The following is a 27,028-nucleotide window of genomic DNA, read 5'->3' as shown; positions in this document are numbered from 1 at the left end:
AGCCTACCAGCTGGTGCCTTTAAAGGAAAAGCAGCTGGACAAATGGATATAATTCTTCCCCTTAATATTTGCTCAACTATGGTTTCAGTCAGAGAGTTTCTAAACTGGGTATAATTCCCATGGGTTTAGGGACCCTCAGTGGACTCCACTCCTAAGAACTTCTCTAGCCTCCCCTTGAAATCACATAAAATTGTAACCTCCACACCTTTTGACAAAGAATTGCACAGGTTTCACACCTGTCCTGTGAAGAACCACCTCTTTTTTTTTTTTTTTTTTATTTGAGACTCCCTAGTTGGAAAGCAAAAGGAACAGATAATCCATATGAATAGTCTTCACATTGTTGGATATTTATTGTATTCTATCCCACTTCCTCAGTCTTAGTTTTAACTAGATAGGATACTTCTAAAAGTCTTGGCAGGAAAAGTACAAATCAAATAATACTGGTTTGTGTGTGTGTATTTCCTCATGCTCACCCACACATATACATCTCTAAAATCCCCAGGTATTTTTAAACTTCAGGAGACAAGGTGGAGAAACTTGGATGAGCATTCAGGTGCTTGTCCTCTATGGGGAGACTGCTTTAAAATACATTGTCCTGTTGCCCTAGCCCCTCTAAATTGGGACTGAGGAACGAGAATCTCATTCAGGACAAAAAGAGGGCGAATAGAAATTAGATGTGCTCCCAAGCACCGGCTGGTGTGCCGCTTCCTCATCTCCTGGCACACAGCACTTTTTAACATAAAGCTCATGGATTTCTGTGCACTCACACTGAAATGGCTCCCTCTGATGGACGTAGCTCACAATTGGCCTTGACCAGGCAAAACGGGCCAGGTTTGGATGCACATAAACACCGGCTAGAAGCTGTTGTGAGCATAATCTGTGGTCAGAGAGTAAACTTGGGTGGCCTTCTGATCTGATCTAACCTGTGAGTTCCCATCTTTCTAGCAGTTAGGAGTCTGCTGCTATCCCTAATACAAAAATCTCTTTTTCTCAATAGTTCTCTGTATATTCTTCCCTTGTAACTCCGCTGTACATATCACAATTTTGTCCATGAAACCTTATTATAAAAAACCAGTTCAAAATGGGGATTTTAAGCAGAACCAGGCTTGTAATGCCCTTAGTCAGGGACAGAAAATGTGTTTGGAAAGTTTTCTCTGATATAACAAATATTTCCATTGAGCTGCAGAACCTCAGCACAGCCTCAGGGCCTGCTGACTCCTGACTTTCCTCTCCACCCACCTCATGCACAGCATTGCACTTCCATTCACTTGGAACTTAAATGCCACTGGAGTCCTGACAAGCTCATTCTTGTGTACACACTCTCAGAGATCCCTGTCCTGCTCACCCAGACACAGTGCACACACACAGCATGTCATGCACTCTCCCACCAACCCACACACATGCAAACCTCTCCAAATGGAATCTAGATTTGTAAACTGCTGACCACATCCATAAACAAACTTGTTTAAAATTAGATTCCTGCAGTAAACAGTGGGTAGTATGAGGAGCCTGGGGAGAGGCTTTCTGCCAACTCTAGCCTGACCTGCCCTGGCTCTTCTTCTAGATCCTGTGTTATATTTACTTTGGAGCAGCATGGAGGCAAGCTGATATACAGCCTGGAGCCCTAACTAACATGCTCCCTTTCCTCCTGTTTCAGTTCAATTTAGTTTGCTCCCAACTTGGATGAGTTCTAAATCAGTGGCAAGAGGTGGAGAAGGAAAACATTTTAGACTTCACAAACTAGTTTTGTGTTTTACATTAGCTTTCACACTTCACTGTTTTATTAGTGTGCTAGCTAGCCTTTGTTCCCTTGAGATGAATCTTTGCAACAGAGTGAGTGACGTCTCATAATCATCCTAAGAAGAAGAAGAAGAAGATAGCAACTTCTATGGAAATGGCTGCATGGGCATGCATAATATCTGTTCTGAACATGCAGGATCCTCTAGAGTTGTGTTATTTCCAGTTAGTGCTATGTACAGCACAGAACAACAGTTTAAGCCGCAGTCTGGTAGGTCAGGAGGATGCTTTGCTGGTTACAGTGCTGAGTTTTAAACAGCTTTCTGTTCTTTTAGAGTTCCTGGAAAGTGTGGCTGCCATTTATCAAGATCTGCTGGCTGGTAAGAATCCAAATACTGTGATTGTGCCAACATCATCCTCTGGGCAACATCGGCAGCGCCAGCCCCCAAATGACTGCAACCCACTTGAAGGAGTAGAGGCATCTCTGTTCTACCAGTGCCTGGAGTCCTTGTGTGACAGATCAAAATACAGGTATGAATGGAGTCTAAAATACAAATTTGAAGTCTCTGTCTCTGGAGACCCTTTGTATAGTTGGAACTGTGAAGAAAGAGAGGCCTTTGAACAAGCTGATATTCCCACATGGCTCTCACTGAAGAAGTATGAAGGGAAACATCATAGCTGAACAGTTTTAACCAAATGAGAGAAACAATTTTATGGACCAAAGAAACATAGGGTTTGAACTGATTCTTGAAGTAATAGATGGATTTGGGTCTCTGCTCTCCATCTCATTTCTGCATTGACACTTTCATCAAGGAGAGATCCATCATGAGTTTGCTAGAGGGGATAAACAAGTGCAGTTGCATTCTTGGGAGTTGAAAGAGCCCACTGGGTGGATGGAGTATGAAGCCTTAGTACCTAGGAGAGTTCACACTGTCAGTCTGTACCTGAGCCTGTGTTGGAGCTGGTTTCCAGCTACAGATCAGGCACAAGACTGGCTTTAGTTCAGCAGAGGATGGAGCAACACCAGACTTTACTGTATAGCTTTGACAGATACTTTGATCATATTCTCACTACCTGCAAGAAACTTCGCCTTCCTAGAAGGTCATGGTCTAGAAACACAAAATAACTCAGGACAATAACTCATAACAAGTTCCACCTGATTTCTACTTTAGGTTTCCAAATCCAGATTTCTGATCCACAAAATAACTGCTGAGCTGCTGTCCAGCGCTATAGATATCTAAGCATGGAGTTCATGGGTTGTTTTGTTCTTTTAAGCAACAAAAGCTCTACATTCCCTGTATGTCCTGAGAACTTCAGATGGGAAGAGTACTGTGGGCCCATCTGGTAGGTCAGGCTTTGCACAGCACTATGAGGGGAGCCATTCCTAGCCTTTCATGTAGTAGTTCAATACTCAGGCTTTGGTAACCACTTCTGCCTGAGGGATCACCAGCCCACCCCCACATCTTCTGGGGTACCACTACACCATTGACTGTTCAACACTTCCTCTTTATGAGGCAGTTTGATTTTGCATGAAATCCTTCAAGGAGTATTGGTCAAGAGCAAGAATCACCATGGAGATACTGCTTAGAACTCAGGACCAGGGACTAAGGTGAGTGTAGAAGAAGGGGATATGCTAATTTAGTCCTTAGCTAAATAGTGTTCTCTGACATATTTAGGCTATCATTGGAGAGGTTTTCTTGCCCCTTGGATGACTATCACTGATAATAGTGTGATAACAGCATCGCTGAAAGTGTTCAAAAATGTGTAGATGTGGCAGTTAGGAACATGGTTTAGTGGTGAACACAGCAGTGCTCCATTAACCACTGGACTTAGTGGTCTTAGTCTTTTCCAAACTTAACACTTCTTGGAAAGTTTATTGACTTCTGAAAGCAAGTATTTCCCAGAGGATTTTTCCCAGAGGAAAAAACATGCTGAGTTGGGATGTGTATGCCTCTGAGTGAATCTTGGCTTTTCTAACTGTCCTTGGAATGAAGACAGGTAAAACTGCTCCTAGGGATGTCCCCCAGGCAAAGATCTTGCTTAGCAACTGGGGAGCAGATCCAGTGCTCAATAAGCAAGCTGGTGGCTCTTCATTTTAAACTGAGTCAGGGCAACCTTACAGTGTTAGACCAGGTGAAAGGGTTTATTTCTCGATTTTGAGCTGGTCTTAGAAAAAAAAGATTATAATTTAGAAGACAAGATGATCTCTGTTTCTCTTTTCCTAGCTGCCCACCTTCTGCTCTGGTGAAGGAAATGCTGAGTAGTGTGCAGAGAATGACCTTCTATGGATTCCTTATGGCTCTTGCAAAGGATCAGGGCATCAATCGAGCCCTAGGTAAGACTTCTCTAAATGACACACCTCTAGATTTTCAGTCATTTTGTATTTCTGTGGAATTTCATTTGTAATTATAACCCATATTTTACACTGTCAGGAAGAGAGTGAGGGGAAGTTTTTAATATTTTTGTTGCTGGATTAACTTTAAAAACGTAACACTGTGCCTTACTGTCTGCCTGAAGCTTTGGAGCTTCCTCAAGGCCTACTGAGTTGAGGTGCCATTCTATGTTTTAGCCCTTTGTGCTCGTGCAGATTTTAAATGGCTGCTCTCATCTATAAGGAAAGAGGGCACACCTGATGGAAAACCTCTGGTGCCTCCTTGGCTAAAAGATTAAAAGCCCAGTCTTTCCCAGCTCTTCCCCATCTTCCCTCAAGGCGGTGTGATCTTGCTAGTAGCTATCTGTGGCCTGTTGAAAATCTGATCATAAAACATAAACTGCTACAAAAATCTGTACCACACTGCTGTGGGAACCACAGGGATTACCAACCAGCATCTCACTGCTTGTGTCTATGTTGTGCTGGCTTGGAGCAGGGAAGCAGTGTTACATTGACCCAGGACAGTATGTAATCCATCCATAATTCACCCACAGTTTCATATTTCCCCCATATGCCTTGCTTGTGCTCTTCCTCCTCCTACAAAGAGGAACAGAAATGGTTTTTCTGTTTGACAAGACTGTATCCAGGAGATAAATTTAAATGGCAGGAGCAGGAAGGGAGGGCTGTGGGGGGGTGTTCCCAAACACTCATCTTCATTCAACAAATCACCTGGCCATTAAGGGTAGATGACTCTGTCTGTCTTTGGGTAAGTGTCCCCTTCCTCTTCTTCTGGGCCTGAGTATCTGCCAGTCCCTAATTGCAAAGACAAAACTCAATGAAAAGGTGTACCTTGCCTAAGGGCTGCTTCTTTTGCTCAGGTGTGTGCCATACTACAGTAAAAGTGTCTTCCCTGGCTGAACCCCTTCTTACAGCAAACCATTTAAACCGCTCATGTTCCTCTGGGGCAAGGCAGATTATATATCAAAGGTGCATGAATACACCCCTGCAATCCCCTCTGAAAACAGGCTTAGAAAGCAGTGTATTCACTGGGAGGAAGGTGATGCCTGGATGGCAGCAAGCAAAATCTTTTTTTCCTTTGCCCTATGAAATCCACTTCTTGTCAAGCATAAAGAAAACAGATGAAAATAAAAAATCCTGCCCACAGCCTCCATTGTGCCATCTACAAAGTGAGTGGGTTTTTGTTTCCATTAATGTAGGCCTGTCCTCTGGCCCTCTGCCAGACTCCTGCTGAGGCCTCTCTCAGAGGAGGGGCAGCAACCACAAGTCTGACAGGTGCTAGCGTTTTTGGCAAGGAAAGGAGGATTCTTTTCCTAGTGTCTTTTAATCTCTCCTGAAGGGTGATTTCAATAGACTTTGGTCTGTACGGGATCACAAGCTCCCCACAACCCTTCAGCGAGAGCAGTTTCAGGCAGAGGAGGTTTTGGTCTCACAAAGCCAGCAGCTCCTCTTGAGGAACAGAGATAGAGATTAAAGCAGCTTGCTCAGGCTGGGACAGTTCCATTGAGTGTGCCAGGCAGACTGGAATCTGCTGTGTATCTCCTGTCAATGTTGATTTGTGAATTCTTTAAGTGCCATTTATCAATTCTCCCAAGTAAATCCTGTGCCCTAAAGACTTCACTGTGCAACTACAGAAATAAGCTTTAGTCATTTATTCTTTTAATTGAGCGCACAAAAAGAAGCAGACACTTCCTTGGATCTCCTGACACTGTTTTGCAGTTCATTTACACGAGGAGTAGACCAGAACCCAAATAAATGGGGGAATTAGTTCTGGTCTAAACTTTAGTTTTCAGGCACTCATTGCTACATTTTTGATGACTGCTGCCAGCTTGCCTCTGTGGGACAGGTGGCTCTCCAGCCTCTCCTGCATGAGCAAGGTATCAGAGCCAGCAAACGTATTTGTGTTCCCACAAGGAATTCAAAGCCCCTTCCCAAAGGTATTGAGTGTAGCACCCAAGTCTCCTGAAAAACCTTAGAAAGAGCATTCCTCACTGTACTGGGTATAGATTATCAAATAGATTTTTTTGCCCTGGTGTGCAGTGGTACTCTCCAGGCTCTGGTAGGCAATCTCTGTGCTGTTCTCTGTAATTTCTGTGCTGGCTGATCACACTCTCCCATGACCCCTATACAAGGTGGAGTTTGTTAAAGAATTAGGAAGGAGGGCTTTCCTAAGAGCCCCATCTTCCCTTCTGGCTCTGCTAAGGTCCCAGTGTTTTCAGAGAAGAGCAAGGATTATCAATCAGCTGTTCCAGTCCTAAACTATATCATGTCCTTCGTCTGGAGTAGGGTTTCTAAAGTGAAAAGAAGCACGAACATATTGATCTTACACTGAGAGGGTACCCAAGCACTGGCCCAGACTTTCATGCTCACACCCTCAAGTAATGCTAGAGCACAGTTCATCCACATTTAACTCCTGTAGGCAATGTGCAAGAGTCAGGCCTGACTTCCCGAGTTGCAAGGAAAGCAAAAGCCTTAAATCTGTGGAGTGTTTTGATCCCCGAGACCAGGAGGCCACAAGAAAGGCAGGTGGCACAAAAACATAAATAACCTTAAGTGGTATAGTGCATGTTTCAGGCTGTGGCACTAACACCACATCTGTTACATCTGCTATTGGTGACTACAGTGGGCAATGAACAAAGGCCCAAAGTTGATAGACTGCATCTCCCTGACAGTCAGTACTCTCATTTTGTACAGTGAACGAAAACTGTCAATCCTCAGGGCTGTAGGCAGTGGGCTACTGAGGCTGCCTCCAGTTTAGTCTGAGCTCAGCTACAGCATGTATGAAAGACACAGCAAATGGATCATCATTCTTTATCTGTCTATGATCCTCAACATTGCGGCCATTTCTCTAAGAGGTATAAGGAAAAAAGTGTTTTCTGTCTTGCAGGCCAGATTTTGGATGCTGCTATGGCTTGAACATTTTTCTTGAAGAATCAATAGCCTAACTCTGCTGATACTTTCATTGTTTGGTTTTTTTTTTTTCCCCCAGGGGCTCTGCCAGATAAAGGAGACTTGTTTCAGGACCCTGCCATGGATCAGGAAATTGAGAAATTGTAAGTGGAATTGCCTAAACTAGGAGGTAAAGCAACAGATTAAAGGTAGCATGCTAAAGAAGAGTAGAATAAAGTACTGTCTTATTCCTCTGCTCTACTACAAAACAATAGAGCTAAAAGAGCAACCTGAACAGGAAGAGCTTCTTTCTTCATGGTGTCTCAATGCAGTTAACAAAATCCTTACAAAAAGTCTTCAAAAGCAGAGGGGAAGAGTGTGACTCAAAGAGGGATCTAGAGGAAGCAGCATTCTCTAATGAACAGGGAAATTTTGTTTGGATGGTGAAAAGTAGGAGTGTTGGAAGGAACAAGATCAGCCCAGAAGATATGTTTAAATAGAAGATTCACTTAGTGAGTCTGGGAGGTACAATGTATTCCCCCTCTATGCCATGAACATCTTTCCATCCCTGTGCTAGTTTTAAGTCTTTCTCACAGAGTTCACTCCAAGAGTGCTGCAGTAGAAGTTTCTGCAACATGCTGCTTAGCATATTTCTTTTCTCTTTCAGGGTAGCTCAGGTTTCAGGGCTTTCTGTCTCTGGTCCTGCCAGCTCCAGTGCAGACACAGCAAATATGCCAGCTCGTAATTCACCCAGGATTAACTCACCTTGGAAACCTCTACACCATCGTCGAAAAATGGATGCTGAGAGTGAAGGCTCCAATGAAGAGACAGACTCCTCTGAAAATTGAAGGTTTTGAGGGTGGGGACCATTCCCATCTTGGGCTTCTCCAGAACCCACTGGAGGAACAGCACCTCCTCCCAGAGCATCTGCTCTAACAGTGGGTTCTGTCTACATCAGCAGTGTGTGTTGCTGTGCTAATCCCCAATGCTGGGTTCACCCATCTCTTCCCAGGAACAACTTGCCTTTCTCTTAGCTCCAAATCCGTGCAGGAATAGTGCCTCTGCAGAAGCCATTTACAGCTACAGTTATGCTTCCCCCTGCTGGCAGGCAAGACAAGCCAGCAGCCGCCAGCCTGCCACCGCTTGGAACCAGCCGGGTATGCTCTCACCGGGGCGCTCCCTCCCACTTGCGCAGTTCAGCAGGTGCTGAAGCCGCGGGAGTGCTAGTACAGGCCGCTTGCCAGTGATCTGTTGTGTAGCTCTGCTCAGATTTTGGCCCAGATAACAGAATGGTAAAATCGCCAGCAGCAGCTCTGCACTTGTGTTCCATTATTATTCCCAGTAAAGCTGCATCTGCATATGATCAAAGGTAAGGAAATTCCTGAAGTTCCTAAAAAAGGGACGCTTAGATATTGCCATGCAACCTGTCTCTACTTTGTGCTTTCTCCTCCATGTGTCCAAGACTTGCCAAAGCAAATACAGCAAATAAGCTAGATTGCAGTAAGTACTGCATGGTGCTGTCTGGCTCCACTGCTCTACTAAGTGCCCTTCTGTGAGGTCTCCCCATCCCTCTAACAGCATATTATGGTCATTTGGAAAAGTGAATTTCAGAGGATTTGGAGAAGAGGGATAGGGTTGTTTTAATTCCTTGGCCACAGGTCGTATGGCTTGCAAGCATATAGAGCACCTACTGGGGCTAGGTGGGCAGAAGCACTAAGGGAAAAGGAAGCAGTCATCAAATGAGATAAAGCTGGTTTTGTAAATACTGGTATTGTTGGAGCAGCAGTGTAGTCCTTAAAACTACAATAAGAAGTAGCATCACATTGCATTAATGGCAACCAACTCAGCAGTCTAAACCTCCACAGACCCAAATGCTTTGTCTAGCCCAGCTCCTGCACCCCAGCTTGCATAGACTCGTTATTTTGGGGGGAACTTCAGTTTCTCCTGCTTCTTTGGGAGCCTCCTTGCTCCTCCTGGTCATAAAGTGCTACAGGACAGGCCACCAGGGCTGGTAACCCAAAGCTTGTAGCAGGGTGCCAGCAGGGTAATTTATTTATTGTAAGTTAAATTATTTATTCTCTGTGCATTCTGTCCCAGCTTGGTGAGTGGCTGTGACAGCCTGGCAATAAAGCACGCTGTGTCAGGCCTCTGCTATGTCTTGGGTCTTCTGGGCTGCCCCAGCCCCTCCTCAGGGGCGGGGGGTATCAGGTGGGCAGGACCAGTGGAGGGCCCCGGCATCTTCCAAGGCCCCAGGAACCCCGCCCCTCGGCCGGGGAAGGTGCCGCCCAACCCCTGAGTGCCTGGACTGCCACCACACCCTGCAGCCACAGGGCAGCCACACCGCTGCTCCCTGCAGCCCCAGCCTGCTGTGGGTATTGTGACATTGACACAACTGGGTCAAGAAGACCCAACCCTTACCCCCCTCATGCCCCACCAAAATGAAACATCAGCACAGAGTAGCTGAGTAGCTGCTGCAGCCCCTCAACTGGACAGGAGAGGTGAAACCCATGCCAGCCTCTTCCCAGTCGCAGACAGAAGGCTCCAGAACAAACAGCCCCAGCCTCTCTTTTGCTAACAGTGTGTAACAAGCCCTTTCCCACCCTTCTTCCTATCTAGTCCTCAACACCATAGTTCAAGGAAGAGAAAACCACTCTTGTTAAAACCAGAGACTAAACTGAACAGGATGAAATGTCCTCACTGCTGCATCTCATGGTTAAGTCAGAGGCTCAGTACTTTGATCTGATCCGAAGCTGGGCAACAAAATAAACCAGGGATCCAGTGAATTTCTTTACTTCTTTACCTGGGCCTTTTTTGCTGATGATGTAGTTAGAAGCTAAAAAAATATTCTTTGATTTGATTTTTTTTCCCCACATTCATATATGTTGGTTTAGAAGACAGTAAAAAGGACTAGATCACAGCAAAAGGCAAACCCTGCAAATACAGTGGACTCCACAGCACCATGGATTGGGAGCAGTGATCAGAACAAAAAACAGTCATGTCATATGATGTTCAGAAAAATAGCATTCCCCTTTTCTCTGTCACTTGGTGAGCTAAGGTATGGGCCAAAGAAGGACAGGAGCACTGATGAGGGCAGCCCAGGAGTTCGTGTCATATCTTTTACAGCAATGACGTTAACCCTGTAAGAAGGCCTGTCTCCACTGGCTAGTAGATAGCAGTGGGTATGAGGGCACATTGAATTTTAATAGAGTGGAATCCAGAGATATTAGAAAGCATCCTGGGCACAGCCATGTCCTGACCCCCTCTGCTTACCTTCTCCCCTCCCCACCCAACCCAGACAAATAAGACAATCCTGTGGAGTTTACTCCAGGCAAAGGTGGCATCAGTGCCTCTTGCTGGCTTCCCCTTGCAGTCCCTGGGTCATCAATATGAACCGTAACGATCCTAGGGAGGAAACAGACAGAGACACCTTGCTACAACACCTTTGTGCAAAATCCAGAGACAGATAACAAGAAACTGGGGGGTTTGGTATTTTAATGCAGTGTGAGGTTATTTAGACAGGACACCGTACAAACGCAGAAGGTAAAATGACCTTGACTTCTAGAATTCTGCCTGGAATTTGTGTGAGAAGGTGTATCTGACATGGCAAGGTGTCCTGTGCAGCAGGAGGGTAAGGCTTGCCAAGTTCACTGGCCCCTGCAATTGCTCAGCTATTGTACAGCAGTCAACAGCTACAAAAGACGGGTGTCTTCCTGGGACTTCCCATATAATTTGAGAAGATAGTGATAATTCCAATGGAAGCAGGTTACAGTGAAAGCCCCTGAACATGACAACAGCCTTTCTCAAGTTGCCATAATGTAAACTCACCTGAAGGGAGTTCATCACCCCATTGGCCAGGACAGCCATCTTGCCAGCAACTGATTTCACTCCTTGCTTGAATTGTGCAATGTCAGCTGCAGGCAGGACATTTCCAATAGACACACCACCTACAAGAATCAAGAGGACTTAGCCCAGAGTCCCTCAGCTCCAGAAAGCACCCTGATCCCCTCCAGTTTAGGTCTTCCAAAGCTGCCCCCTTCCTCAACCCACTGAGTGCTAACAAACCTGAGTGCACATTGTCAGCCTCTCCAAACAGGTCTGCGGAGCTGATGGCACTGCTGCCTGAGAGCTGCTGCAGTCGGGATCTGGCTTCATACTGCAGAAGAAAACAAAACAAAAATGTTGTATAGGAAGGGAACAAAGTAGGACCTGTGCAAACAGGAGGAGGTTAAGCCAGAGCTGTACCAGTGTAAGCACTGTGGAATGCATCTACCTCAGCATCTGCCTCCCGCCCGAAAAACATATCTGAAGAGATAGCTTTAGCCCCAGCAAACTTCTGCCGAGCTTCATTGGATTCCACCATGGATGGCCTGTTCTCAATCTCCCGCCTACTGGTGGGTCTGAGGAAACAAAAGGAGACATCGCAGATTAAGCTCACCAACACAGTAAAGAATCAAGACTTCTGTCTCAGACCTCATCTAACCAAAGGAAAGCAAGTCATCCTTAAGTATTAGTTGCATTGGGGCTCTCCTCTCCCCATTTCAGGGGGGTGTCTGAGCACTCAACGACCACAAAGCTGGGTAAACTTACAGACATGACAGGCAAAGAAGTGTCCGAGGCCCTTTCACTCGAGGCCTTTTTTCTTGGGCTTGTCTGTGCCTCTGCAAGTCATTTTCTACAGCACGAGGCTCCTGCTACAGCAGCATCTATGCCACAGCTCCCACACTTATCCTCTGTCCCCTACACAAGGGCACAAGGTACATTAGCAGTGACAAGCACTTTACCTCTCTGAGACTGGCCGAATGCTGGAAACGGTCACCTCTGGTTCCTCCTCTTTGTCCATACCCCATGAAGAGTCCGTTTCCCATCGTGAGCCAAATGCATCTTCGAATGAGAAGGGACTGTATTTGTACCTAGGTACCAAAAATAGGTAATTTATGCCAGACATAAAATTCAGGAATAAGCAAAGACTACACTAAATCTAAGTCTTACTTGGGGGGTCCGGATGTGAAGCTACCACCATCTTCAAACAAGTCCAATTGGGAGCGGGAAGATTTTGCTACCAGCGGCGTCTCTTGTTCAATTACTTGCATCTCAGACATCACCGAGTGTGAAACAGAACTAGCACAACAAACAGGCAGAGTCAGGGCTGATGGGTCTGACAGCATCTAGTCCCTACAACCAGTCTGCCTCAAAACTGAATCTGGCCTTCACAGGTAATATAAGTTTTGAAAGAGAATTGGGGGATGTCAGCCCCATTCACCACTAATCTATGCTCCTTCAGAAGTCTTGAGCTACCTTCTTCAAGGAAGGATCCTGCAGGGGGGCACCTGTCAAGCAGCAGGGCTCTAGTGCTAGACACTGACAGGCCACACATATCTGTGGAAAAGCTCAAATGAGAACTAGAACCTTTGAACTGAGTCTCTATTCCTTCTGGGGCCCAAAGCCTTTTCAGAAAACAGCATATGAGCACTTTAACTCATCTCCTTATCTATTACAAGAGCAAACTACTGACTTCAAGAAACTTTTCCAGAGCAGGGTACTTCCAAGACACATGTCTATACTATGCCATCTACAGCCAAGTACCTTCTGGATACCAATCCCATGCCCAGCCTCTCTGCTTGTTCACGTTTCTTCCCTTCGAGGTTCTGGAGTTTCTTCTCTTCCTTCTTCCGATCAATCTGCAGTTCCTGATAAGCCAGTCGCATTGAGGTGACTCTAAGGGAAAGAGCCATGGTGGGTGCCAGCTCATTACCCTCCCTTGCTGCCCGTGTTGTAGAAGAACAATGGTTAAATAACCCCAACCACTTTTCAAAACAGCCACTTTTCACAGCAGCTCAGCCAAAAATCCTTGAACAAAAGCTATTGCATGTTTTACCATCTCCTCCGCTGGGATTCAAGTCTTCTTTGGCTAACCATGATTTCCTTACTGTAAGCATCACGGTGTCTGTCTTCTCCCCACCCTTGCATCCAGAATGATCCATCCAGTTCAGCCTTTGGCATTTTCAGTCCCGTCCAAAGGTGAACGGAAACACACAATACAGAAGTATCTGCTCCCTACGCTCTTCCAGGAATGCTAATTTGAATAAAATACAGCAGTATAACCTGTGCCCTGCTGCAAGGGCCATACTGGCATACAGCTACTGCTCTTCCTCTCATGCAGTATGTTCTGTAGTCACATTTGGTGGTCCTGGGGTGAACAGCATTAACCTCACACTACTTCTGCCTTAGGTATGCAAGGTACCCATCCCAAACAGGGCACTTACATCGACTCCTCGGCTTGTTTCCTGGACTCCACTGCCTGCTGCTCCCTCAGCTGTTCTGCCACCTGGGCTTGCCGCTCAATCTCACTGAAGCTCTGGCTGCTGACTTTCTGGGCTCCAAGACCTTTTTTTGCACCCAGCTTAAAAACAAGAACAAAATCCTGTGAATTCTTCATCCTAGATTGTTCATTGTAGAAGAAAACCTGAATCCTACTTCTTGCTGCACCAGTGAGGCCTTCAGTCTCCCTGTCATCCAAGAGTTAATCCATCAGTGGCCAGAACTTAGAGATAACCTCATATGCTTCAGACCACAACCAGTAATGATAATATTTTTTACAGTAATATACAGGCTGCTTAAGGTCTCCTTTCCCCAAAGCAGATCTCTACGGCTTTGTTAAGCAGAAAGCAAGAATCAGGGAAAGGACAGCAGAAATGCAAGACATGCTTTACGTCCCCTCCATAAAAGAGCTCAGACATACCCCTTTCTTGGCAGCTCCCGGCTTCTTCTTTCCAATGAGGGAGGATTTAAGTTCTGCAAAAGGAGGGAAGTAGCAAATAAGCAGATGGGAATTAATTTAAGAGACCAAAATTAGACAGCAACCCACATGAACATCCACCACAGTCCAGCTGCAGTAGCGTCCAGGGCACACCATGCATCTTCACATCAAAAGCCTGGGTGATTTCACCCAGGCAAGAAAGTTGCACGTAGAAGCTCCACCAGTTGCAGGCTGGTAGCCTAAAGAAGCATGTCCATTTCTGGAGCAACTTATAATTGAATTAAGAACTGTGACTATCTCCTCTGAGTGTTATGCAGCAGGTACCAGGGTAGTTCGAGAAAGACTAGGTTTATCTCATACACAAATTCAATAAAATGCAGCTTCAGAGGCATGTGAAGGTCAGAGTCTCACCAATGCCTTAGGGACAAAGCAGCAAGAACTCTCAAGTTGTGTTTACATGAACATACAAAAACATGGACCTAAAGTGCAGCAAGCTGCAAAAGCAACAGGTTCCCCAACACCTTGCACTTGTCACTCTTGAGGGCATGCCACACTTGTAAAACCAGACAAGGGCCAGCCAAGCAGCAGATGTCTGGGGAAGTCCAAGAACAAGCAGAGAGGGACTGCCCAAAGCATTTTCCAGCTTCCTATAGGTAAGTCCAAAATCTTTTACTGCCCTTTTTGGGCTTTTATTTTGTGTGAGTGTGTGTGCGTCTCCTGACTTTCTACAGCCACATGACTTTTGTTAGCCCATAAATTATTCTTGACACATTTTCTCTTATCTTTTCTAGTCTTATGATAAGTCTTTTTAAAAAAGGAGATTCAAAACATTCACACTATCTGAAACTGTTTTCCACTTGCTGTTCCTAACACTTGAATCGAGGTTGTTTGGGTTTGCGTTTGGAGATTTTTATATTTCAGGAAACATTTAACAGAAATGTTAATACAGTCTCTTTACAGATACGACATATCTGGTTTAGATCTCAGTACAACAATATAAGCTTTGTCTTGTTCTCTCTCTCTAAGTACAGGAAGCTAAAGTTAGAATTGAAGGCAGAATCTCAGGAGGGGCAAGCAGAGTTGTCACAAGCAGCCAGCGCAGGCCAGCTGTTAGCCAGTTACCTCCAGCAGGAGCGGCCCCTTGTGTTGACAGATACACGGACATGTCTGAGGAAGAGACGTAAAACATGGGGAATGAACAGACACTTGAGGACACAGGCTTTCCACCCAGAATGAACCCACTGTGGGCTAGGAGCATGCTCTCAATAAGGGAAGAAGCTCCAGCTAGATCTTCTGTGTGCAGCCAGGATAGTAATGGCAGGGGAGAATTAGATACAAATCCCTATTATTCTGAAAACTAAAAATTCATTTGCCTCCAAAGGTTCTGTGGGGAAACAAATAAAAAAAAACAGAAACAGCCACGTGGCCCTGATCACCCAAGTCCTAGATATGCAAGTGGCAAGTTTTGTCCAAAGCTCAAAACCAGGAAAACATACTTTTGGGAAAGCAACAGCTGTGAACTCAATTATCCAAACGAGGAAGAAACCTCCAGAAAACTGTGACTTGGTTTTGGGCTTCAGGAACATCCTAAGTACTGGCTCAACAGGGAGATAAGCTTGTTTAGGCATTCTGGAAACTGGCTCATTGTTTCCAACTTCACTGAGCTTACTGCTGAGCAGTGGGTATAAGAGCAAGACTGATCTGAGAGTGAAGAGTCTTACCTAGAGGAGCCTTAGGAGATGTGCTCAACAAGTCAATAGATGGACCTTGGCTGGGATCTGTGGGCACAAAACCAGAAGAGAACATTCAGCAGATTGATTCTCAACCCTTTTCTTTCCAGTATGTTCACAGCTGCAATACATCTCTCCTAGCTCCTCTGCCCCCACATATAAATCCAGTTACAGCTTGAAATATGCAATTTCCCAAGCAAAACAACTTTATGTCTCCACAGAGCAAATTATTCCTTCTGCAGTGTTCTTAACACAGTTTGCTTAAGAAAGCAAACACTCTGCAGGGAAATATACAAAGCTGTTACAAATTACAGCTATGCCCCCAGGTTCTTGGTTTCCTTGTCCTTCACCCTAGAAATTTTTCAGTCCTATGTCATTTTCAGACCCAACAAATTCAAGAGGTAGAGAAGAATGTTTAGACAAATAACATCTGAAAGCAGGGAACTGAGCCCAAATGGAGTAGTGTTTTTAGAAGTCTCCACTAATTTAACTAAATATCATAAGAGTGTGTAGAACTTCCACTCCTTCAGCCCTGAACCAAAGGATAAGTTCAGCCCTTCCAACAGTGGTACAGAACTGTATTCTCCTGGAAATGAAGACAGGTTCTTGGAAAAATTATTCAGTAAAGAACTCACTTGAAATTTCACTGCCTTCTGGTGACTTTGCTGCTGTTTCCATCTCTGGAGAAGACTGTGCAGGATTCTGGCTAGCATCTGCTACATCCCAGGTACTGGAAGACTGCAAGGAGATACTCATTCTAGTTACTTCCAGAAGATGAATGAACCAAACAATCCTGAATTTACTACAGATTTAGTGACCTGTACTCAATTTTAGGCCAAAGGAAACTTATTCCAAGCTTCAGACTATGCCTTCCTTGAACATAACATATGGACAAGTCCACATTCCCTTAGCAGGGACAAAAATGAAAACAACAAAAAGGAAGCTAAGCTGAATGTAAGGCCAGGAGGAATGACAGAATCATTTGACAAGCTGGCTAATGTGAGGACTTCCCAGGTGAAAGTAAACAAGTTTAAATCTGGGAGAATGTGTGAATGAGTTTTCCTGGAAAAAATTCAGCTCCACTTCTACTGTCTCTATTTGCCATACAGCCAATTCCGGCATTACCTGAGAAAGTCTGCCTGGCATGGTGCAGTTGCCCAGATCCAGTTTACCAGGGTCTGTGCACTGAAAAGTTTCTTTTAAACCAGAAGTTCAAAGTAATAGCTTTGCTAGTACAAAGCTATAGCCTTGCTTTAACTGTACAAAGAAACTAAGCATTAACACAGCACACAAAGCATCTTCTAGGGCATAGGTGGTAGCTTTGAGTTCTTGAAACTAAAGATGGTCTCAAAAACAAAGGACATGGATGGATATTACAGGGACTGTTCAGATCTGTGACTATGTCCCAGGCAGATGACTGAATCTGACTTCCTCCACATTACTACTGATTAATTATACAATTTAGAGTTTTCCAAGCTAAGTGGGACCGCTCCTGGTTGAACAGCTGGCTATTGGAGAGCTATTAAGGCTGCCTGGTTTAGCCAGCTCTTCTCACCTGTGTGTGCTCCATGAAGAAATCAGCATCACTCTTCTCAGGGGAGTGCCCAGGGGCTCCACTCAGTCCATCTATGAGCAGCTAAAGAGAGGAGAGGGTAAAAAGAAGGTATCCTCCAAGACTCAGCATCCAGCACTACCCATCTAGCACTCCAGAGCTCTCAGACCTACCTCAGTGCCGTACTTGGCCATGGCAGCACTTGCCAGCTGCCGGATCTTCTCCCTGTACATCTGGGCAGCTCGACTGTTATATTTAGCATTGGCATCTGTAGTGGTACAGCCGTGCTGGCGGAAGAAAGCAGTCTGAAAAGAGAGGAATATTCAGTCTCCTGACTGCTAGATCATACTCAAGCAAGCACTAGACAAATTCAACAGAAAAAGAAAACTTCCCAGAGACAGAGGATGAAAATCTGAGAACACAGCATAAACTAACCATTCATTGATCAGCTTTCTACAAGAAATCTCACTCCAGGGGCATATGAAAATCATCCTCCTTCTCTACAGAGAGATGATTCTGAGTCACAAAGCTGAGCATGAGCTTTCAAACTGATCAGTGTTGTTAACTTCTATCATTTAAGAAGGCTATGCCTCTCATTTAAACGAGGTGCAAAAAAATGAGAGATCTGAAAACAACGCATGCAAAGGTCACAGTGTGATGTCCAAACACACTTGACAAATTCCCCCCTCCATTACACATTTCAGGTCAGACTGGTACCAAGAAAGCCATACAAAGGAAAAAAAAAACCCAAGAAACAGAGGATGTGGATTAGCAAGAGGGAAAGCAAGCAAAATGCCTACAGAGGCTCCTCACCGCGTTGGCATTACTGCCCACTTGCATACACCTCAGCTGGAACCAGTTCCAGTTAGAATCCAACTCTGTGGACCTGTGTGAGAACCAATTATTTCTATTAATAAAGACCAGGCAAACCAAATGCAAAACTGAGCTCTGGCCTAAAATGGTGAGATCTCACCACTATTCCAAAGTGCAGGAGGCAAAGGTGGAAAGAACATCTCGGGAATTTCTTTGCTCCTCTAAAAAATTAATTTCAACTTTTAAAGTGAGAAAAAAGACCAGCTTTTATCCAAATTTTGAGGATCTCTCCCTTGTACTGCTTGTTTAGAGGGCAGAGCTTGAGCTAGGAAAGCACAGCCAAGAACTTTCATTCTACATGTGATCTCACCACAACACGAGAGACTCATATTCAGCCCGTCCCTCAGGTTAGGCCAAAACACGTGACAAAGCAACTGAGACTACATCCAAGTAAAGCTAAGGGACACAGAGTGTCTCATACCACTTACTCAACTTCTCTCCTAACAAGTAAAGGTCACAGTTCTCTTAACTTAAAATGCTAATTTTTACAAGTACTGAAAACAAGAAGTAGGCTGAAAAGCCAACACCATCTTCCCCATTAGGCTGATACCAAAAAGATTAAACAATATTCCTCCTTTTGCCTTACTCAGCATTACGAAAAATTATGTGCACCACACTGCTGCCTTACTGGCGAGATTCATGCACCGCTCTCGTCTCTCTTCCTAAAATGCCAAGTCCAAATAGCGTTTCTACAAGGTTAGCGAAAGCAACATATCGAGGTTCCACTTGAGGTGCTTTGGAAACTCCATTTTGGAAGTGCTGAGTGACCCAGAACCTCCCGCGAGCAAGCCTCGTAACCCCCGAGGTGATGGCTCCGCGATAATGCTTCCCTCCCAATCCCTCCGTACCCCCACCCGAGGCGGGGCGGCTGCTCCAGGCGTGCCGGCGGTACCGCTCCCCACGCACCTGATGAAGCTGAGGTGTACGCCCAGGGACCTGTGGACGCCGGAGCAGTCGATGCACAGGAAGACCCCGTAGGTGATACTGGCCCAGCTCGGGTTCTTGGCGCCGCAGTCGAAGCACGACTAAAGCGAAGGCAGAGGGACAGCCAGGTTGAAGCGACTACTCTGCCGCTCCGCCACCCCCTGCACAGCTCGGCGGCCCCGGGCGCTCTGCCCAGGCGCTCCCCAAGGGCCACTGCCCGGCCGCCCTAACAGCCGCCGCAGCGCGGCCCGGAGCCCACCGGGGCCCAGTCGGAGCGCAGTCCGCGGCCGCAGAGCAATAGCCCGGCACAGACAATCCGGCGGACCCCGGCCACTCCCCGCTACCTTGTTAGCCGGCGCTGCCCGAAGGCGCTTGAAGAGGGTCTGGATCTCCGTCTTGCTCGGCTCCGCCGCCATGATCTCTCCTTCCCAGACACCCCCGCGGATACGGCAGCCGGCCGGGTCCAATCGGCGCCGCGGCCGCGGTAGAGCCGTGCTGGGCCGGCCCCCCCGCCGCGTCCGTGGGTGTGAAGGGCGAGAAGAGACCGCGGTCCCTCCTTCCCTCCGCTCCCGGGACGTGGGGCAGCGCCAGCGCCAGCGCCAGATCACCCCAGCCTCTGCTGCCGGCCGCACGCCTCGTGGGGGTCATGGTATCGCTCTGCGCACATCGGGCTTTGTACGCCCTGAGAGCCCCATGAGCTCGGAGCGCTTTCGGCAGTCCCAGCGCTGCCGGGGAGCCCTGCTGGCTGTGCCCCAGGACTGTGCTTTGGGGGCCGCTGCGGGCCCCGACCAAGGGAAGGGAGCTTTAGAATAGCAATGGGGCCGTGCCTGCCGTGGGTCATCTCAGAGAAGCGTTTACAGCATCACCTGCTCCAGCAGCCAGCCTCAGGGCACCGGGCACAAACGAACGGGGATTTGGAGATGATTTACAGAACCACAGAATGTCCTGAGTTGGGAGGCACCCACATAGATCACCGAGTCCAACTCCTGGCCCTGCACAGGATATCCCTAAGAGTCATGCCATGTGCCTGAGAACATTGTCATAACACGTCTTGAGCTCTGCCAAGCTTGTGCTGTGACCACTTCCCCGGGCAGCCTGTTTCCAGTGTCCAAACACCCTCTGGGTGATGAACTCTTTTCTAATATCAAACCTAAATCTCCACTGATAACTCTAGGCCTGATAGTGGTCATTAAAGAGAAGAGATCACTACCTGCCCCTATGCTTCCCCTCCTGAGGATATTGAAGACCATGATGAGAGATGAGGTCCCTTCAGTTTCCCCCAGGCTGAAAGATCAAGTGACTTCATCCACACCTGGTATGGCTTCCCCTTCAGACTCTTTTCCATCTTCATAGCCCTGATTTAATCAGGGGCGACATCTCAAGAAGCTCTTACTTTGGCTATGCAGTAATCAAGGAATCATGAGCCAGTAATCAAGGTAGGGAAGTTGTTACTTCAGAGCAAAAATTATGTCAGGGCCCTTAATACTGCTATGTTACCTGCCTAGAAACAGTAGGGTATTGGCTAGAAAGTCATTCAGTTATAATGTAAGAAAAATAGAAAAAATATGGTTGTGCTGTGAGCTAGAAGTCAATGGCATATAGTCGACTTCATGTTTTAGCAAAGAAAAAAAAAAAGTGACTGCAGAGCAATGAGAGGTTCAGGAGGACGAGAACAACAACAAAAGTTAATCAGTAGCATGGTACTACAGAGATGGAGTGCATTGGGATTTCTTTACCTCTGAAAAGAGGTTGCTCTGCAGCACCATCTTGTCACTAAAAGAAACTCTTAAATGTACTAATATCTGGACAAGACAACTTTTAGTTTAAACTTAAAGGCTTTCTTCACTCATTTCCACAGATGTTAAGGTAGACAATAGAATTCCTTGCAATGGGAACCTAGGACCCATGGTCTTAGGAAGATACATAAAGTATTGGGACATAGAGATGCAATGAGGAGCAACAGAATTTTTAAGGGGAAAAAAAAGCCCTGCAGAAAAACCCTTGCAGGTTTAGCAGGGTCTTGTGTTCTGGGAATCAGCAAAGCTCCAACTGTATGGTCACAGTGAGACCTGATATGGTAGGCACATGCAGTAAGATGAGAGGCTTCTGGCTGACACATCTGATTGAAGCTGCTCTGAGATGAGTTTCTGCGCTGGATAGTGAAGCCTGATCTGGCCTGACAGAGCTCATTCTTGGGAGCAGTCTTCAGTACTCCCTGGTTTCTGTTGCTTTTATTCTACTACCTTAATGGTGCCTATATGCCATTTCTGGGATTACACACACGTGCTGGGGAAGCAATGCAGGTAAAAGTAACTGATAGCATTTTCCTCACAGCTATTTTTAAACAAGTTGAGTTCCCCGATGCCATTCATGGTGCAGCTGTCCTGGCAGTCATACCAGGAGAGCTGATGTAAGGGCTGGCTGCACACCAGGACAGGGAGAACTGTGAGGGGCTGTTCCTGAGGCCAGCAGCCAGGGCCCTCATGGGGCATAGCCCATTCCCACAGTACCTGACCACAGAGAGCTGGGCAGGCCTGGCATAGCCTGGATTTCACCAAGAATTGAGATAGCTGGGCAAGCTCATGGTGATGAGGTAGCTTGCAGTCAAACTGGGTCAGGATCAGGCCCAGTGATTGCCAGGTGTGTCTGTGGTCATAAGGCAAGGCAAGCCTGAGATCAGGCTGATGAACCAGCCTACAGGTTAAGATCAACAAAGCACAGCCAGAGACTACTACTGCTCTAACGTAGCTCAGACAGGGCCTGGGAACTCTGGGCTGAGCTTAAATGCAAACACACCCTCCCCAAACCCCATGGGCAGGGGCTTTGGGCAGAGCTGTAGGGGAGGCTGCTCTGGACAGTGAAGGTCTGTTAGTGCATTCAGGGCCCTGACTGGTGAAGCTACACAAGGGCACGAGAGGGAGTCTCTGGTGCCAGGTTGTGTAAGCTGCCTCTTGTGTAGAGGAGGAAGTTCACATGATGAGAGTGCATTGGGAGTGTTTGTGTTCATGTTGGCAGGAGCTGCCTCAACCTGAGTTGCTTGCTCCTGCCCTGTCATCATCAGTTATGTGGTGCTGCTCCCCTTCTCTGCTTGTTTCTTTCTTGTGTTTGGGAATGGGATGGGCATCAGTCAGCAGGCGATGAGCAATTGTATTGTGCATCACTTGTTTTTCTTGGGTTTAATTCCTTTTTTCCTGTTGTTGTTATTATTATATTTTACTTTATGTCATTTATTAAACTGTTCTTATCTCCACCCACCAATTTTATCTTTTTCCAATTCTCTTCACCATCCCAGTGAATGGTGTGGGGTGGGTGGCGTGAGATGTGTGATGCTTGGATGCAGGGTTAAATCATGACACAGAGAAATGGCACATGCTCAGGAGGAGCCAAGCAGCCTCAGAGGCCAGTAGGTCAGTGTCACACTTGTCTCTGCTGGTCTGTGCCAGGAGACCTGGGGACATACAGTGCCAGCTCCTCTCTTCCATGGAGGAAGCACAGTTTCTGTTCACTGCATTGTGCCCTCAGAATGCTTGCTACAGCAAGGTTGCTTCAGCTTCTCTACCTCAGGAGGGTCTCTTGCAGGCCTTCAAACCCATGCTGGTTACTCCAGATCCTGGCAAGGCTGCTGATCCTGTCCATCAGTTTTGCATAAAAGCAGCAGGGAGAGCATGCTGCTGGTCTGAGAAAAAATCAGTTTTTTGTTGCCTTTGTCAGGACAGGAAAGGCCTCCTGCTGCTGACTGTTCCCTGTGAATGAGTGCTGTCACTGCACTGTTCTTGCTATTTCCTGCATCTGTTTCTTTTGCATCTCATGTGCTTTAGTGCTGAATTTCTGAGCTCCAAGCTGGCAGCCTGTTCTTTGGCTCTCAGCTTCCCTATCCATCTACATCCCAATGACATCTACCTCTTTCCTCCTGACTGCTGTGACACCAGACCCTGATTTAGTCTTCAAATCAGAGATCCCATTCTGTTGTCCACCTTTGCCAATAAAAGATAGTTCCCAGCATTATCCAAGGCAGCAAAGGAAAGCAAAGGATGATGACCAGGCATGATCTTGGGAGTCTGCCATACCACCAGGGACACATTTTCAATACAGGAGTCTGGTAATCTGAGGGCATGAGGTTACTGTGGAAGAGCTGGAGAGATTCAGGAGGGAAGTGCTGTGACGGGGATAAAACATGCCCTGAACTTTCAGGCCTGAGCCAAAGGTAAGAAGTGCTTCTCTGTGAGTCTGTCCAAAAGCAGGGTGGTAGAGGGGAAAAAGGGACCCTGCTCTTTTCTCACTGCCCAGCAAAGAACATGGGTGATAGGACTGTGCAGGAGAGACATGAGGTGGCTGAGTCCTCCTCTCCTATTCAGACCTATTGGCCTCTCACACTTTGGTTGAATGAAAAGTTTTGGGAAAGGAGCTGGCAAATTTAGTAAACTACCCAAAAAGTAATAGGGAGATGTAGTTTCCTGTAGTTCACAATGTTGGGTGGAGTACCAGAAATCTACAATGATGCCTTGGGCAAAGAAGCAATTCCTAACACATATATTTTTTAAATTTTTTTTTCCTCCTCTTTTACTAAGCAGTTCACAGACACTAACTAATCCATGTGATTTCCCCTGGGGATAGCCAGTAACTCTGGGAGAAATCTCTGCTCAGTGTTTCAGGGCAGCCTGGCTATTTTCAGTTGTGGAAGGAGCAAACACAGCCACAAATGGAGGAGAGGAAAACTGAGTAGAAAGCATTCTCACTACAACAAGGGACAGGTTCTCAGCAGGTATGCTCCTTCCCAGCTGAAAGGGACAGTGTGTAAGAGGATGCTCCTAATTATCTGTGGTTTCAGGGATCATATGGAAAGCTTTTCCTTGGGTTAGGTTAGGTTTCTGTCAAGTCAGCTAAGTCCCCTGCCATGTATTCGCTTGGATTGATGCAAGGGAAGCAGCTGGCTGAGGGTTGTGGCTGACCAGGCTGCCAGTGTGCTGGACTGGGTGTAATTAGTAGCTGCCTCCCTAGGAAAAAGTATAGCACCAAGGCAGGCAGTCATGTCACTCACTGGCTCCATGCAATGCTTCTAGCAAGATCTAAGAGAAGGCACTAATACAGTATGTGTACAGTGAATAAAGTTCACAACTTACACAATTTTACTGCAGTCTTGCAAATGTTGAGGTTTGGAGAAAAGCCAGCAAAGGTTGAAGGAACACATAATTTAAGGAACACAACAGATGGGTAATAGTGAGAAGTGTAGTCATGGATGGCTTGCTCTGATTTGGGGTTGTGCTGCAGCCAAAAGGCTGCTCCTGCTGCACGTGCTGTCCCTTGCACCCACTCTGGGAAGTGGCAGCTGTGGGTTGAGTTGTGTACTGAGCCCTGCTCAAACAGTGATTGTCATTGCATTGCTGAGCTCATCTTGGGCTTGTGCAAGTGCTGAATAAGTAAGGCAAGGGCTACGAAGTCTTGAAAGGGAGAAGAGAGGACTGTCCCTTTCTGCTGTGCCAGACAGCCTTGCTGGGCTGCCAGAAAAACTGCTGCAGTTTGATGGAAAGGGTGATGGGAGTGTAGGGCCAGGACAGGAGTGTGCTGCTCCTGAGTAGTTGTTAAGTGAATGTCTGTGTGTATATACATGAGTATCTTCAGGCTTTGGTTACTCCATTTCCAATATTAAAGTTAAATGTTGATTTGCAAATGTTTGGTAATATTACCTCTGGCCTGGCAGGTGCTTTGGACCTGGGAAGCTTTAAATATGCCCCAAAGTAGGGGTATGCTAGCTGATGTGGCCTGGGGTTTCCTGGATCTGAGGACTAGTTTTAGATCTTGCTGTGGTGGTCTGTTTGGAGATGTTACAGGTGTGCCTGCTGGAAGCAGGCTGTTTGGCAGGGGACAATCACTCAAGTGATGGAAGACATACACATCACACCACATGGAAGCAAGGTGAAAAACTGAGAAATGAGTAGAGCCTGAGCTCTCTTCTTTCAAGGGCAGTTGACAGCACAGGCACTAACTTGCCTGAGGTCAGAACCAGCAGGGCTGTCCACCCGTCAGACATGACTCTTCCAAATTTTCCAGTAGGTGTGTAATCTCTCTTCCCTGCAGATCACCCCACTCAGGAGTTTCCTAAATAAACTGAATCCCTTTAGTACAGGGACTAGTTGCCTGCAGCCCCTACAAGCATTGGGAGTGTGCCTTAGGCAGAAGACTGACCCATGAAAGAAGGGCAGGCAGAGCTGACCAGAAGACAAGGTAATAAGCAAGGCAATATGAGAAAGCTCTTTTGAAAACAAAGGATTTTCAGAGTAGAATCACCACTGTCTAACAGGTCACTAGGACTGAAGGATTTGGGTGCAGGGGGAGTAGGTAGCAGTACTTCAGCTCCATAGGTGGCTGCAATGTGTAGAGGGGATGCAGAGCCACTGGTGAAACAAACATCCATAGAATTATGGACGCAGCATTCCTTAGGAACTGTCTGGCACTGTCTGTGGTGAAGCCCTGAAGAGAATCTGAGAGAAAGGGATACTGTGGTTACAGCTGGGGGTAGTGACTGCTTCAGTTTTAGCCTTCTGCTGCAAGCAGGATCAATAGATTCAGGAAGGAGGTAAAGTCAAAGGGGGAGAGTGGAGGACCTGGAAGAAGACTTCCAGCTGCTTGGACAGAAAGAAAATGCAGGAAGGAAGGGACCACAGGATGTGTAATTAGGACCCAGTGAAAGTGCTGAAACTGAAGAGGAGAGCTTATGGATCCCCACACTACGGGGGAAGAAGTGTTGAGCACCACTACACTGCCTGTTGAGCTGTCTCAAGCTGCAGCTATAATTGCCTTAAGCTGAGAGACTGATAAACCAGAAACCTCTGCAAGCAGGGTTACTGAATGATGAAAAGCAGGACATGGCCAAAAAATAGATGTGCTGAAAGCAACTGAGGTGATTTGCCTGAAATTTAGTTTGGAAAACTTCACTGGAGCCATGTTGCTTAGTCAAGATGTTCTAAAGATAACTCAGCAGTTTCTTCCAGTTACAGAACCTACTTCACCCCCCCCCCCTTCCCCTCCCTTTCAGCAAGGATTTGTTCATCATCTCATATTAATCCTCCTTGATCTGCTAAGAACCTAGGTAGCTTGGTAAAGTCTCACTCCCTTGTAGCCCTGAGTTTTTCACCTCCTTGTAGCCTGGACCTGGGCAGGGCTTCATCACATGGTTACAAGTTTTTTGTTGTTTTTTTTTTTTTTTTTTTTTTGGTTGGGTTTTTGTTTGTTTGTTTGTTGTTTTGGTTTGGGTTTTTTTGGTTTGTTTTTTTTTTTTTTGTTTGTTTTTGTTTGTTTTTTTGGGGGTTTTTTTGTGGTTTTGGTGCAAGGTCCCTTTGAAGACACTTTGCCTTGTATCATGCCATCTTACTATTCTTGTTTATTTTGCACAACCTTTGCTGCCAGCCTGCAGTGGGTATTTTCCAACCACATTTCCATGGGTCAGGATGGGGTTTGTGGTACTGGCTTTGTCTCACGTTCAGTCCCATGATCTGTCAGCAGCTGGTCTCAGTGCAGTTACCCTAGAAATGATCACCTGTGGGTCTGAGTGTAGTGTTCAAGCCCATTTAAACTGCAACACCAGCTTTCCTGGCAAGCAGAAGGGATTTCAGCAGCCTGCTGTCCCTAAGCATAATGCCAGCAGCTCACAAATGCAGCCAAGGCAGCTCTAGTTCACACAGAGCCTGCAGTCGGGGGAGCCTGCAGGAGACAAGAGAGCTGAGCTGCACAGCTGTGGCCTGGGGCTGGACCTGCAAAGAGAGCAGAGCAGAGGTGGTGCAGGACACTTTTTAACAGCACTGAGGGGTCACTATGCAGGATTGCCACATACTTGCACCTGCCTTGCTGCTTAGTGCCAAGCAAAACAGCCACAAGGACACAGGGGATGGGAAGTGGGATGGAAAGTAAACTAAAGCAGAAATGGCCCCAAGCTCCAGGCAGGGCTGTGGGAGTGCCACCCAGAGCTGGAGGCTAACCACAACTCAGCTGCCATCCCACTGCACAGCTGGCCTGTGGGCTCTGTGACCCAGATTTTGCCTACAGGGCAAAACCTTTACTGGGTCAGGCGAGCTCAGCTGCTACTTTGGGGAAATGGGTGTGATCTGTCATAGATAATCTTTAACTTCCTCTTCCTACAAGATTCATCAACAGGAAGTCCAAGCTTTGCATGATAGTTCTAA

The 27,028-nt window shown here is 46.5% G+C and overlaps 3 protein-coding genes across 5 annotated transcripts in view; 2 read left to right on the top strand and 1 right to left on the bottom strand.

The window, feature by feature from the left end:
- The window catches only part of CSTPP1 (centriolar satellite-associated tubulin polyglutamylase complex regulator 1), a 79,821-nt gene extending 70,659 nt beyond the window's left edge, over positions 1-9,162 (top strand). Inside the window, exons 6-10 of the mRNA XM_054634913.2 lie at positions 2,073-2,268; positions 3,963-4,072; positions 7,116-7,179; positions 7,683-7,874; positions 8,028-9,162. Of these exons, the coding sequence (XP_054490888.1) occupies positions 2,073-2,268; positions 3,963-4,072; positions 7,116-7,179; positions 7,683-7,863 (551 nt within the window). The 3' untranslated portion in view covers positions 7,864-7,874; positions 8,028-9,162. The remainder of the gene's footprint in view (positions 1-2,072; positions 2,269-3,962; positions 4,073-7,115; positions 7,180-7,682; positions 7,875-8,027) is intronic.
- Positions 9,163-9,789: 627 nt separating this feature from the next.
- On the bottom strand, positions 9,790-19,356 carry ARFGAP2 (ARF GTPase activating protein 2). 2 transcript variants are annotated; one of them, XM_054634909.2, is made up of 17 exons: positions 19,196-19,356; positions 18,834-18,952; positions 17,868-17,940; positions 17,228-17,359; positions 17,058-17,138; positions 16,138-16,240; positions 15,494-15,550; positions 14,895-14,939; positions 13,755-13,807; positions 13,279-13,415; positions 12,599-12,730; positions 12,005-12,133; positions 11,797-11,925; positions 11,286-11,412; positions 11,078-11,168; positions 10,841-10,959; positions 9,790-10,417 (listed from the first exon to the last, which is right to left on the bottom strand). In XM_054634909.2, the coding sequence occupies exons 1-17, from the start codon at positions 19,265-19,267 to the stop codon at positions 10,397-10,399; spliced, it is 1,620 nt and encodes a 539-aa protein (XP_054490884.2). In that variant the 5' UTR covers positions 19,268-19,356; the 3' UTR covers positions 9,790-10,396. The 2 variants fall into 2 exon arrangements, with proteins under 2 accessions (XP_054490884.2, XP_054490885.2); XM_054634910.2 differs by lacking the exon at positions 14,895-14,939.
- Positions 19,357-19,466: 110 nt separating this feature from the next.
- Positions 19,467-27,028, top strand: part of DDB2 (damage specific DNA binding protein 2) — a 49,696-nt gene continuing 42,134 nt past the window's right edge. For both annotated transcript variants that reach the window (XM_077180083.1, XM_077180082.1), the window contains exon 1: positions 19,467-20,287. The gene's annotated coding sequence lies outside the window, so the exon portion shown is untranslated. The remainder of the gene's footprint in view (positions 20,288-27,028) is intronic.

The sequence above is a fragment of the Agelaius phoeniceus genome, chromosome 6 (assembly GCF_051311805.1).
Source record: "Agelaius phoeniceus isolate bAgePho1 chromosome 6, bAgePho1.hap1, whole genome shotgun sequence".
Classification (NCBI taxonomy): domain Eukaryota; kingdom Metazoa; phylum Chordata; class Aves; order Passeriformes; family Icteridae; genus Agelaius; species Agelaius phoeniceus.
The sequence above is the reverse complement of the archived record's forward strand: the minus strand, read 5'-3'. Positions and strand labels throughout refer to the sequence as shown.

What these genes read in the sequence shown, in the direction of transcription:
- ARFGAP2 (XM_054634909.2), bottom strand. Translation starts at nt 19,267, where the DNA reads ATGGCGGCGGAGCCGAGCAAGACGGAGATCCAGACCCTCTTCAAGCGC. An exon ending in AGAAGGCAGTGAAATTTCAA is followed by an intron (nt 15,551 to 16,137) that starts GTGAGTTCTTTA and finishes TTGTGCCCACAG; the next exon opens with ATCCCAGCCAAGGTCCATCT. An exon ending in ATTCGGCCAGTCTCAGAGAG is followed by an intron (nt 11,413 to 11,796) that starts GTAAAGTGCTTG and finishes TTGTTTCCTCAG; the next exon opens with ACCCACCAGTAGGCGGGAGA.